Source organism: Scomber japonicus, chromosome 12, assembly GCF_027409825.1.
Source record: "Scomber japonicus isolate fScoJap1 chromosome 12, fScoJap1.pri, whole genome shotgun sequence".
NCBI classification, from domain to species: domain Eukaryota; kingdom Metazoa; phylum Chordata; class Actinopteri; order Scombriformes; family Scombridae; genus Scomber; species Scomber japonicus.
Genome location: NC_070589.1, coordinates 14,946,845 through 14,960,437, shown reverse-complemented (window position 1 = coordinate 14,960,437; position 13,593 = coordinate 14,946,845). Strand labels below are relative to the sequence as shown.

The 13,593-nt window shown below is 43.3% G+C and overlaps 1 protein-coding gene across 1 annotated transcript in view; it reads right to left on the bottom strand.

Annotated features, from left to right (window-relative positions):
• The window catches only part of LOC128369616 (receptor-type tyrosine-protein phosphatase S-like), a 50,353-nt gene that overhangs the window by 395 nt on the left and 36,365 nt on the right, over positions 1–13,593 (bottom strand). The window contains exons 16-34 of the mRNA XM_053330694.1: positions 12,896–13,558; positions 12,058–12,152; positions 11,115–11,368; positions 10,765–10,852; positions 9,845–10,063; positions 8,517–8,674; positions 7,776–7,790; positions 7,432–7,547; positions 5,616–5,713; positions 5,216–5,339; positions 4,539–4,714; positions 4,257–4,376; positions 3,339–3,493; positions 2,968–3,253; positions 2,422–2,600; positions 1,921–2,047; positions 1,696–1,821; positions 721–875; positions 414–549 (exon numbers count right to left, since the gene is read on the bottom strand). Coding sequence (XP_053186669.1) covers positions 414–549; positions 721–875; positions 1,696–1,821; positions 1,921–2,047; positions 2,422–2,600; positions 2,968–3,253; positions 3,339–3,493; positions 4,257–4,376; positions 4,539–4,714; positions 5,216–5,339; positions 5,616–5,713; positions 7,432–7,547; positions 7,776–7,790; positions 8,517–8,674; positions 9,845–10,063; positions 10,765–10,852; positions 11,115–11,368; positions 12,058–12,152; positions 12,896–13,558 — 3,290 coding nt within the window. The remainder of the gene's footprint in view (positions 1–413; positions 550–720; positions 876–1,695; positions 1,822–1,920; positions 2,048–2,421; positions 2,601–2,967; positions 3,254–3,338; positions 3,494–4,256; positions 4,377–4,538; positions 4,715–5,215; positions 5,340–5,615; positions 5,714–7,431; positions 7,548–7,775; positions 7,791–8,516; positions 8,675–9,844; positions 10,064–10,764; positions 10,853–11,114; positions 11,369–12,057; positions 12,153–12,895; positions 13,559–13,593) is intronic.

The window sequence follows — 13,593 nt, the reverse complement described above, 5'->3', positions numbered from 1 at the left end:
TTGTTTATAAAAATGTTTTAAAAAATCGTTGGGTATTTGAATGAACACAGTTTGTAATAAGATATGATTTTAGCCCAATACGCATGGATAACTACATAAACATAAACATACACATGGGTGAACACAATTACAGTCAAACAGAAATCCTCCATAAAATCTTGAAATCATTCTCTGAAAATAAACTATATGCCTTGGAAGCTTTAGGTGCTTCTTTTTATCCCTCTTTCTTGGTGTGTATCAGGGACTGGCGAATAATATTGTGTTAGTCACTAAAAAAGGTAGAACTTTCTACATAATTATAGGAAGAAAATCAGAGTGTAACACAGATTAAACTTTTATTGACACAATCACTTTCAGGAAATCCAATAAAAATGTCAACAGTAAAAATAATGATGATATAAATGTTGCTATACCTCAGTCTGCACCATGGCGGGTCTCTGTGTGCGCAGCATTTTGACAGTCTGGAAGATGTCCACTGCCCCTTCATAACGCATCCTCTCAAGCACAATACTCAGAGTGATGAAGACACCTGTCCGCCCCACGCCAGCACTTCAGATATAAAGGATGACATTTAACTATGGTTTACAATGTGTCAGATCTCCGATATCAATGTGCTACACTCTGACCAGCCTGCTGCAGTCATTATGAAAACAAGAGTTCAAGTGAAAGCTACTTTTAATGATGAATAATTCCATTTGAAAACAGGTATGAGCTGCTTACCTGCAGTGAACGCTGATTGGTCCATCCTGGCCGAACTGCTCCTTAGTTTTGTGCACTTGGCCGATAAAATCAATGAAGCCTTCCCCAGATTTAGGCACGCCTTGCTCTGGCCAATCAGTGAACTGGAACTGACGAACCGTCCGTGATTGTCCATCCTGAAGGAGTGAAGAAATGATAACAACACTGCCACATAAATATCTTATGCAAACCTGCAGACTGAGTTAATCTGACATGTATTTGTTGTCTTTTCAACACATATCATGATGTTTATCCTTCACAATATGTTTGGTAATTATTGTTTATGTGAGGTAATTATTCCAAAAAGACTATTTAAAGAGTCTCTTCTTGCTATATTGACCATGGAGTGAGACTCTGCCAGGCAATATCCTTTTTTTCCCTTCTAATGATTACTGTTATCTGACCCTGGATCAGTGGCTGTGGTTAACTCCAAGCAGTAATGTCTGTACGTCTGCTATTGTCAGCCACTCAGTAGGCAATTACATCTTTTCTCTTCTGCTCAGCCTTTCTGACTCCCCTTTAATGGAGATCAATAGAGCATCTGTCAATGTGGCGTCTGCGCAGGACAGGCTTAACTGGAGTTATCTATGACAGACACATATGTGCACCAGTGGACATGCACACACACAGTCACAAATACACACGCACACACACAGCCACGCACACACACACATGGGCTGTCAAGGTAATCTGGAGACAGCGTGGTTGTATAAGTAATCTAGGGCGGCTTGTCGATAGCACTAACCTGTTGTGGTGCACACGTTGACACACAAAACACACACTAACTAACACACATTACAGATCGATAGGACATGCTTTGCGCCACTGCCTTTTAACAGCGCTGATGGATTGGGAATAGAGCAGAAAAGTCAAGGAGTGTGATGTTACACTGCCGTCTCAGTACAACAAGAGAATACAAGAGAACATGTCTTTAAACACACAGACACCTGAACCCACCCTGGCATCCGTAACTTTGAACTCCCGGAGGATGTACTGGGGCATGTTGTACTCGGCCATCGGGTCCACCACAAAGTATTGGTACCTGGCTGAGCGCTCAGCGGGCCAGTACTGGTGACACTTCTCCTGAGAGAGCAGCACAGAAAAACATATTGATGAAATTGTGTATTGGGCTAAAATGTTACGGGAGCTATTGTTTGTAGCATTTTGTGTGTGCGTCTATACCCGTCCCATTTCTCTCAGTTTAGTGAGCATGACAACAATAGTGGAGTTGTGTTCCCATAGCATCCTCCAGAAGTCCTCCGTGGTCTCAGCCAGTGGACCCTGGGTGGCAATGTAGCCTCTCTGCTGCCTAAACACACACACACACAAACACACAGTATGAATCCACCTCCTACCTCCATTTTCTGCTTCTTTGTCAGGCATCAGACTGAAAAGCGGGTCAAGCTTCAGGCAAGAAGTGGAACAGTCAAAACATGTGTGTACAACCACCCTGAATGCCTGAATCATCAGAGGCACTTCAGCGTCCGTGCCTTCAGCAGGACCGACGCGAGTGCCATGCAGCGAGACAAATAGTGGGAACATGTATACAGTAACGACAGATCTGACAGGACATGACAGGAGGAAGCACTGTGGTGAAAACCTATCCGATCAAGTCACTCATCAAGCCACCATAAGAGGACGGGGGGGTCAGGTCACATTAGTGTTTTCTTGAGGAAAATGTACCTGTATCCGTCTATGTAACTGGCATTTATGTAGTCGGAGCCCTCCAGGCCTCTGATTGGTTGGAGACAGACGCGGGTGGTTTCATAGGGCATGATGTTGACCAGTCGGTTCTTGAATTTGTTGCAAGGCAGGTTGGCTGTGACAAACCGGGACGTGTGAGCTTTGGTGTTAGCCAGTCGCTGGATGGAGAAGGAAAATGTGCATGAGACTTTTAATTATATTAACCCAGAATTAATCCAGAGTGCAGGTCAGCTGATTTTTCTGTTTGGTATGCTACTGTATTCTTTCCTCAAGTTGCAAAATACATAGGATGAGGAAAAATTTAAATAATGAATAGAGTAAAAAAATAGGTTTTAATTGTTTCATACTTTTTAATCTTTGCTGTTTTTTCGGCCCTAAACTAAAATGCATGTCCCCCTCTAAACTATTTTAGACGGGGGAAAAATGCTTAATATGGAGTGATAAGCCAAAAACTTCTCACTTTGTCAACCATTACACTCTAAACCTGGTTCACCAAAATCAATATCCCCCTGGCATATACGTTACCTTAAATTCCAGCTCCATGCCGGTGACATGTTCCCCACTCTCCACCTTGGAGAGCTTCTGCATGTAGGAGTAGAGACTCCTGGCTGCCACCTCAGTGTTCCCGCAGGCCACGGCCTCCAGCAGGGCCTCGTGGATGAAGCTGTACTGGTCCTCAGTCTGCACCATGTAGTTCCTCTGCGAGCGCATCAGTGTCACATGACCGTAGATGTCCACAGTGCGCTCATGTCGAATGCGCTCAAGCATGGCATCAATGACTATAAAACATCCAGTGCGGCCAACACCGGCACTGATAGAAGAAAAGGATAATGTAAGTGAACAAGGAAAGACAGCAAGTATGCAATTTTTTGATGTTTTTGAGTTTGCATGTGTACCTGCAGTGAGCGATGATAGGTCCGGCATCAGGAGGGTTGCAGGCTTTGACCCTGCGGAGGAAGTTGAGGAAGGGGGTTGGGTATTCTGGCACACCGTGATCTGGCCAGGCTGTGAACTGGAACTGACGCACCTCTCGCCGTTCACTGCTGCCTCCCTGATGAAAGAGACAAGCAGAAACTGGCTTTACAATCACTAAAATCATAATTACCAAGTTTCAATGTCATATCATAAAATACTAATCATGGCATTATTCCTGACTCCATCCTTCATAACTTCCTTCATACAATACAATATGTCCAAGAAGCTTTAATGGATTTATTCAAACAATAAAAAACTATTTCCTACATGCTAACCTTTATCATACATTTGTTAAAAGAGTCATTCAAGATCACACAAATATAACAAATGTTTTTATATTTTAATATACTATGAAAAGGGGAATAATAATGGCAATGATATATATATTACTATACTATGATATCTCCAAACTTGATGTTTCACAGCACATTTCGAGATACACATAAAAGCTACAGTTGGCCTAGTTTTTGTGTTTGTAAGTAGGCCACAGAGACACGCTAGTCTGACAGCCCTAGATTAGCCCTATGCTATGAGAAACCGCTCTCCAACAGCGATCACATCTCAGCGCCTGACACGGGGAGGCTGGCCTGGTTTGAGCGCTCTGTGAAACTCAGATTAATCTATTCTCCTCCACACGTGTCCTCATGCACACTCATTCATAGACAGCAGAAATTCATGATTACTCTAGTTGTTCCTGATTTGATCTGTAAACGTAAGAGATCAAGGCTGTTTTCAGTGGATACATTTCTTAGAAAAAAAGGGCACAGCAGTGAGTTTAAGGTAGATATACAGGAGGAAGAGAAGGCTTGAAGAGCGAAAAAAAGAATGAGAGAATTTACCCTATGCAGGGAAAAGGTGCGAACACAGAAAGTAGCCAGCTCCATTGTGTCCAGCAGGGTGACCTGGATCGTCCCATATGTGTCTGTGCCTCGACTCGGCCAGTACTGGTCGCATTTTATCTACACAGTGGACAGAAAGGCTCATTATTTTCTATTCTAACAGCCCCTATACACAGCAGGTAAACTGGGACATATACATTACATAACAGAACTCCAGTGCCTTGACCAGCAGATAATGAAAATAGTGGATATGGGTCAGTGGGTGAGGGCCTGATTTCTTACCCGTGATTTCTCCTCCAGGCGTGTCATCATGACGACTGAGGCCGCCCGCTGCTCCCACACCATCCTCCAGAAGTCCCCAAATGTCTCTGACAGTGGCCCCTGGGTAGCAATGTAGGCATTCTGCTTCCTGTAGCCATCGATATAGTTGGCATTGATGTAGTCGCTCCCCAGGATACCTGCAAACGAGAACACTTGTGAGAATCTTGCTAAAGTGCAATCTGCACAAATGACATAACGAATTAACCTCAGTGTATGACATCAAACTGCCTAACGAACTGTTTGTCTGGCAGCCGCAGCCTCGAACTGATGGCTGCTGGGTGACTAGAGGACGACAACAAACAAACAAGACTCTGTCAGTGTAAATTCATGAGCTCCAGATCAAATCCATTCTTGCCTTCTTGTTCTGGGGGAGTGCCGGCTGCACTTGAATGCACCCGTGCTGTTTGTCAGTCTCATGCCACTGCACACAGCCGGTCTTGAGCACTGTTTGCAATTTCAGATTTCATCCATCATGCAGCTCTCACTCACCTCCCCCGCACACGCCCCCCCCCTTTCTTCCCCCACCTCCCTTTGTGTTCACCACCCTGAACACAAATACGCCCAGACTCTCCCATTAGAATCTCCAAACAACTTCTTTAACTTTATTCTGTGGTGCCACTTCTCCGGCGAGTCCTCACCTTCTATGGGAGCCAGGATGACTCTGGTGTGGTCATATGCTATGACGTTAGCGTAGCGGTTTTTGGGCTTGTTGACCTCCAGGTTGGAATGCTCCCAGGTGAACTGCTGGCTAGGGTCGATGGACTGGGGGAGAAGCATAAAAACACACACATTATCAGAGTGTCGCAGCATATTCACAAGTGCAATTGAGGATAATGGAAAGCTTGAGTGCTTTGTCATGTAAACAGGTTACACAGCAATAAATAGCAGTTCTGAATAAATGATGAACATATCGTGCACACAGAGATACAAATGTTAAATAACATTTGCTTTATGAATCGAAGGCTTAACGGGCTTAATATTTATAAACAACAAGGCTGTCATTTGTTTATTCATATGGAATAATAATGTATTTCTCACCTCGTACTCTTGGGAGAGCCTCAGGTTGTCATTTGCTTTCAGCAGCTCTATGTGCTCAGCAAGCTCGCTGATGGGGATAGGAGGATGGCTCATCATTCCTGCATGACGACAAGGGGTCAGAGGTGATGCATACTTCAGCTGAATAACCTAAATTACTGCAGGTCGTCATCACTCATATGTAAAGATGTGAAGATAATTATACAATCAGAGAACATCACATATCATTAACGAACACACTGAGGCAGAAAATCAATTTTGATCCATGTGTGAGGACAAAGTGAGGCGAGTCTTGTTTGTTTGTAAATTGTTTTTCTTTGATAAATTGCTTTATCTGTGATCAGAGGAGCAACGACTTAGAGAAAACAAACACAGACAGAACACTAATTAGGAGGGTTGCACACACACACACACTCACACACACTCGCGCACACACAAAAGAAGCAACCTATGCCCCCTACAGTCATTTCTTTTCACAGTCACCCATTCTCCAGTCAGAAGGCAAAAATCTACCAAAATAATTCCAAGTAAGACTGTTACAATGAACACGATTCATTTAATACCACAGTCAGAGTGCATTCTTGATGCTTCTTGAATTGCAATGTGATGCGTGTCAATGCACCATGAAGAGCATTTCTGCTGCTTTAGATTCTCAGTAACGCTATCAAATATAAGCTCATACAGTATAGTCCGTTTTATTTTCTTCTGCGGCTCAGCCCTGCAGCGCCTACAGGTAATCACGACAAAACGCCCCTGTCATGACCAAAATGACCCCAGATAGCATCAGCCGGTTTTGTTGGAAACAAATTTAATCTTTCCACGGCATCTCAAAAGCACAAATCTCAAGGGAGGGATGGTGGGCGAAGAGGGAGCTTCAAGGTTGCTGCCACATGAGAGTAAAAAGTGCTATGATAGAAGAGAAGAGCTGACATGCTTTATTCTGTGGGTTTTACTTTGCTTCCCAGGAACGTGTAAAAAAAAAAAAAAAAAAAAAAAAAAAGCTTAAGACCTGCATCTATGGATTAAAAAAAACGGAATAATTTCACTTCATATATCCTGGCAGGTAAAGGCTAAATCTTTCTCCATGTTGACACATCTTGCCACCTTTTCAACAAAGACCTTGTGAGGCTTCTATAAATTGCTACCATGAAAATAGAGTAAGAACACTGACTGAATTCCTCTAAGCCTCGTATTTTTTGGCTGCTGTTAATTGAACAGAGGAAGTGAAAGGGAAACATGGTCAGCCTGGTGCCATGACCAAAGCAGCTGTGTTGTTAGATCTCGCTCGGTAGGGGGTGAGAAGCGGCAAAATCCATGTAGTTACTTCACAGTGGGGTTTTAGTTGGTTATGCTGGCAAGAGCGGAGTCAATTCCTTCACAAATGATCGCCGTTAACCCACAACTCACCTTCTGATATATCACTTTGACCATTAAACCCAATTCTTTGACATTAAAGACCAATGAGACACAATTCTGTCATTGCTGTCTGTTCTGATGTGTTATCTGGAGCCTGGCATGTGGAATGTGGGCGAGCGGAGATGATTAGATTTTGTCACACCGTCATGACTCAGCCGTGACTAAGCACTGAATGTACTACCTGGGCAGCGGGCATTTTGATCTCAGAAACGTCTGGAAGCTGCCAGGTACATGCTGGTTGGCGACTGTGATGCGAAGGAGTACTTTCACAATCTTGTCTGCATAATCTTACTGAGGTTAAAATTAGTCGCATGAATATTTCATTATCAAATGATGAGCAATCAGAAGTATACTTTATTACAAAGTGTGTGCTTGGGTGCCAGTGTCGGTACACGCTTCATACCAGGAGTCTGGAAGTTGATGCGTCTCATTTCCACAGGGTCTGTTGGGTGATGGGCCATCATCTCTGCATTACTCAAAAGGCTCTTAGTTCCGGGTTCAGAGTCCTTGCGTTTGCTGCTTACATGCCAGTGAGTCAAAAGAGCAATTAGCACATGCAAAAATCCAGGGAGAGTAAACCAGACTCACTACTGACACATCATTAGGAAGGCTACTTGATTCGAGTAAATAGTGCATTAACAGATATGGCGTTTTACGGCTTTGTACGACTTCTCTGCACAGTATCTGGAATCATGTAATTGCTGTGGGTTAAAATGAACAAAGAGCTTGACACTGGTTTAATCTTACCTGTCAGGTTTGCTGCTTCCAGTGAAAGAGAGCAAGGCAAGGAATAATTAAAGGAAGAAAAGGAAGGAAACAGACAGACTGTTAGAGAGAAAAATCTATATTTTGCATTAGTATTCAAAAGCTTGATGGCTTGCAGCAGATATCACAGGCCTACAGCAGGGTTGGACTGTTTGATAGCTGTCTGAAGGCAGAACAAACTTCTAATTTGGAACAAATTTAATGAATATCAGACTGAAAGATGAGTATTTGTGAGACGCCAGCAGAACATCAAACAATCCTGCCCTGAGAAATATCAGCAGCTAATGTTGGCACAGTTTGATAGACAGAAACTTAATGTGGCCTTAAAGGATAAAGCTGGCAGTACTCTATATTTTCTTATTGTTAATAAATTCTACAAGACCAAAACCAACAATTAATTTATTCTACAGAATTAAAAACTACTGTCTGAGTAGCTAAAGCCTCATATAGTTTATTCCTCTATGCCACAGAACTCTGTCCAAAAAACATTAAAAACCTACATCAATAAGCCACTGTTGCATTACCACGAACACGGACACAGTATGCATTACAAATTAACTACAGTGTATCAAGATTCAATCCCACATCCAGCTCCATGCTGCTGTAAATCATTTCTATAGCACAACATTTATATTAATCCACTGGTGAAAATAGCCCCCTTTTGAAAGAAAAATATAAGATGATGCCAGCCAGCCTTATCCCTTCGTAATCTGTCTCACTCACTTTTTGTAAAGAAGGATAGCAATGACGATACAGATGATGAAGACCACTGCCAGGACTGGTCCCACCACCCAGATCAGACCATCACCCGGCTCATGGGGCTGTGGGTCTGAAACTGGGGCAATCACTGGGTCTGTGTAAGGGCTGGCCACATACATCTTCTGTAAACAAACATACAGGGAAAAGTCAGGGAAAAGAGCACAATACACTAAAGGCCTGATTTACTAAGATCCCAAATAGTGGGTACTAAATTATGTGCACGGTGCAATAGATTGCACGTTTCGTTTGCGTGCGCTTTGTGGGAGATAGGGTTAGGGTTAAATGTGTAAATGAAAACAGATGCAACAGGATGGAGACAGCAGTATTTAAATGAGGGTTTTTGCTTTATGGAGAGTTTGGACAAGCAGAAAGCTGCAAGAGCAGTTAGCGTCAGAAATAATACCTTCAGGTTTGGTAAATCACAATGCATGTTCTAAATAACATATTTGCATTTTCTCCTCCCTGTATTTTGCACACTGGGGTTGAAACGCCCCACATTGCATATTCATTAAGGCAAACGAGCTAAATGGAGTGCAGAGTTTTTGAGTATCTGTTTTAGAGATCCTAACAGTTCTAGTAGTATGACGAAGGAAGGAGATCATCAAAATGTGTGTTTCTCTGTTTTTTGCATTGATTTTACACAGAACAATTTCACCAACCTCAATAATTTATATAATCTCTCTCAGTTAGCATTTATTGCAGAACTGTTGCACAGGACTGCATTAGACTGAACAGGCTTTCTCTTGTTATTTCTTATTGTGATCAAGATCATTCACATGACTGGTTTTATGTGTGTATGAGATGACATGTCATCTGTTTTAGACAAGAAATAAAATATCTATCCAAGCTTGCTTGTATTAAAAGTGCTTTTATAATTGAATAAAATATATCTTTAATCAGTTCTGAAGGACGTCTGAAAAGCAATACAAGGGCCCTAAAAAAAATAATAATATAAAAGTAAAATCTATCCTAATTCAAGTTGTATATATATATTTGTCCATTTCAATTCAAATGCACACATATACCAGTAGTGCACAACAAGGCAATATCTCTCTCTACTGCCACTGTACATACACTCACTCTTTATTAGCGGTGGTGATGGAAGTGCGTGAAGGTTATTGCCTTTTGCTTACTACACTTTGACTGACGTGAATTTTATTGTTTGAGCAGCGAGGCTATATTGATTACAATGTATAGTGACAGCCTGAAGGAGAGAGACACAGGGAATGGGGGAAGGGGGTAGTGGTTATAAACACAGAGAGAAAAGAGATCTGACATGCCAGCTTTCTTACCCCAGTTGTGGAGTTGAGCTCAGCCAGGATGAAGAAGACATACTCCTGCTCTGACTCTAGAGCTCGATTCTCAAAGCCTCCGTAGTCCAGCTGGTCCCCCAGGGTGAAGAAGGCAGGTAGGGTGGCAGGTGTGAAACGGGCTGTGATGTAAGCTCGGCGCAGGTCCACCTGCTTCTGCTGACGAGAATCCCTTTGCCTTTGACTGATGTCTTTCAACAGCTGAGAGACAGAAATGGGGCCCTATTTTAACGATCTATAGCGCATGGCGTGAAGTGTGTGGCGCAAGTGCCTTTGGGTCATATCCAAATCCACTTTTACTATTTTAACAGCAGAAAAATGGTCACTGTGCCAGGCGCATGGTCTAAAAGAGTCGGGCTTAAGTCCTACCATTAACCGTAGACATTTTTTGAGCGTAACATGCAGTAAACCAATCAGAGTGTCATCTCCCATTCCCTTTAATATCCAGGCGCACTGTCACCTTGGCAGATTTATCAGGATTGGTCACATGACTTCATTGATCATTACTGCGATTGACTGATTCTAATACATAGTGGCACGTCATTGTGACTTTTTTTTAATATGTTGATGTACATCATAATACGAAGTCACATTGTGGTTCTATTTAAACAATGTGGGAGCAGGGCGAGAAAATCACAAATGAGCTGGAGGAAACTAACAAAGACACATGCGCCACGCCCGCCATCCACTGTGCGCCGACCGCAAGATGGGGCCCATGAGAGGAAGAAGGAAATGAGACGTTCCAATATCTATGACTAATGTTTAAACACTGATATTGAATTAAAAAGGGTAAGCATTGCCAGGAGTTCTTAGTGATGGGACTGTGTGTGTGAGTGTTTATAGGTTCTTTCCTCCTTCTAGGCACAGGCATCAGTGGATTCTGGCATTGTTGTGGTTCTCACCTCCTCTAGGTCCATTTCATCTGGACTCTTAAGGTGTTTGATGACGCCACGGGCTCTCCTCAGAGGGACCACAACAACATAAACATTTCTGTGGAAGCACAAGAGGACAAATAATATGACACCATCTGTACTCACACAATAGTGGTAACAATTGGAACTACTTTTACACGTTTCCATGCCAACATGTTGCACTAAAGGCTGTATCACACATCATAACATCTTGTCAGTCAGTTATTATAATCAAGCCACGTATTTTAAGAGATTGCAATCATCTGACCTGAGTGCAGCAAGTCTACCTGCTGTCTGTGCAAGAAAAAGAGTTTTCCTACAGTTCCCTCTTTAAATCTTACTTGACAGGAGTGCGAGACTCCAACGATGGCAGGATAATGGTGACTGTGGTCTCTGTGTCACGACTGTGGTCAATCTCAGGGCGGCGGATAGTGATTGACGGGGAAGTCTTGGCAGGGATGCGGTGGCGAAGGCCTCCCATGTTTCCCTCAGGCGCAGTGATCTTGAAGTCATAGCTGGTGTCAGGCTGGAGATTTGGGATAATTGCCTTTCTCAATCGAGCATCCACCTCCATTTTCTGGCGGTTATACTCCACCTGGAGGGTGGGAGAGTAGTGTTAGTGAGGTTAGAATATTAGCTTATTTATATACTCTATGCTGATGTTATACAACCTAACATCCTTTTTGTGGAACATTTTTAAGAATTTTATTTTATTGTTAGACATTGTGAATTAAAGGGGCCCATCCCTATTTTACACGGGTACACATTTTTCCTTGCCACTGTTGCTAAGTGCTTGCTCATGTGGGAATGTTGGGTCTCTTTAAAATTAAACTTGAAGAGTACGGTTTAGACCTACTCTATGTGTAAAGTGCCTTGAGATGACTTTGTTGTGATTTGGCGCTATACAAATAAAGATTGATTGATTGATTGATTGATTGATTTATTCATTATGAGAACTCACAATGTGTCAAAAAATAACCTTGATGTTTGATGACATTTTTGCAATACTAAATCACTGGAATGCTCCTTTAATTTGGACATCGGGTTTCATAGATTTATAACCCTGATGGACTTCTACTCACTTCTACTCTGCCCCACTTTGAACAAAGAGACCACATTTTTACGGTTTTTGAATCTGAGTGTGGTAGAAGGCTTACACTTAACACCTAAAGTATAATTCAAGTTGGGGCCATTTATAATAAAAATGCAGAAACGTATGGTTGTGTTTTATGATAAATAATGACACTACACGTGTACTGTACATGCACCAGGTGATGGACGTACAGTAAAGCGATAGGGGTTGCTGCTCTCTGGAAACTCCCACGTTAGAAGAACACTGGTCTTAGTGGCCAGATTGACTGAAAAGTTCCTTGGCACATCTGGGAAGCAAACAACAAAAAGAAAGACCGTCACAAAGAAAGAAGCATTTTATTCAAATCACCGGCTCTTCTGCTTTCCCACTGCAAACCTGGAAGAAAGGATGCCATGTCAGATCTGTTACTGGGAAGACTTCATGATGGTTAGGAGGATGGGCAGGTGATGAGGAGAGTGGATGGCAAGAGTAGTAAGAACAAAAGACAGACAGACCGGCTGCAGGAATGTGACATGCCACATTCTCAGGGTGTATTGTTGTGTTTGTTAGACTCAGAATTCAGCATGTCAGCAAAGGCTTTGGAAAAGGTGGCAGTGGAGATTTATCAGATAAAAAAAGCTTACCTTCAGATACAGCACCAAGCTCCAGTTTTTCTTTAATTTAGACTGGATACTTACCTTCTGTATTGCATACAGTATATCCAGGCCTTGTTTTGACTTTTACCTGAGGGTTTGTGATAAGCAGTGCTCTTGAGGCAAGCATCCATTAACATTCAGCCTGCTTCCACTGGTGGTGAAGGGTAGGTGATGAAGGTAAGTGAGTGAGTGGAGGAGATTAGGGGGAGTAGTTGTGCTCCCCTGGACTTTGTAGTTCTTAGCCCCTCTGAGGTGCACAGGTGGTGGGCCGACCTATAAGAACTGGCCCAGACTTCATTTACTTTAGTGTTTAGGAGTGAAATCCACAGTATGGGGAGCGGAGATGTGAGGCTGAACCAGTGCTTAGAAGGTGAAGGGTGTTCCCCTGCCCTACCTGTTTCAAAGGCCAGGGTTTGGCACACCAGAGGTGGGCTGAAGGGGCCTGGCCCTGCCTTGTTGTGGGCTCTGAGCTGCACCTCATACGTTGTGCTGTGATTGAGGCCCAGGATGATGTAGGTGGACTCACTCGCTGGTACTGTGACCAGGCGTGGGGGAGCAGGAGGGGCTGGTAAGGCAGAAGGATCGGGAACACTGGAAGGTTTGGGGCCTGCAGCCTCTGTATAAGCTATGGTGTACTCTGTAATGATGCCATTGGACTCTTCTGGGTCAAGGGGCAGCCAGGAGAACTGGATGGAACAGCAAGTGGCGTTAACAAAGTCAGATATTTTCGGGTATCCCAAGGGTGGAAACATGGGAACTGTTATTTCCTGCTGCACTAAATCTCCATAGCCTGCTCTGCTTTTTGCTGAGAGGACAAAGACGTAGGAGGCTCCTGGGGAGAGGTCTCTGACAGTGAAGTTTTTCTCCCGATTCGTGAAATCAACTGTGGTGTCTAAAGAGGCATTCTTCAAGCCAAACTGTAGGCGGTAGCCCTGGATTGCCACTGGGAGCCCCCGGCTTTCAGAGGCTGACTCAGAGCACTCCAGCGGGGGAGCCCAGCGTACCACCACTGATGGACCCAATCCTGGACGGAGCCAAAGGGAGGGGGGACCAGGCACTGCAAACGACAGTGTAGGAAGCAGAAAATCAATC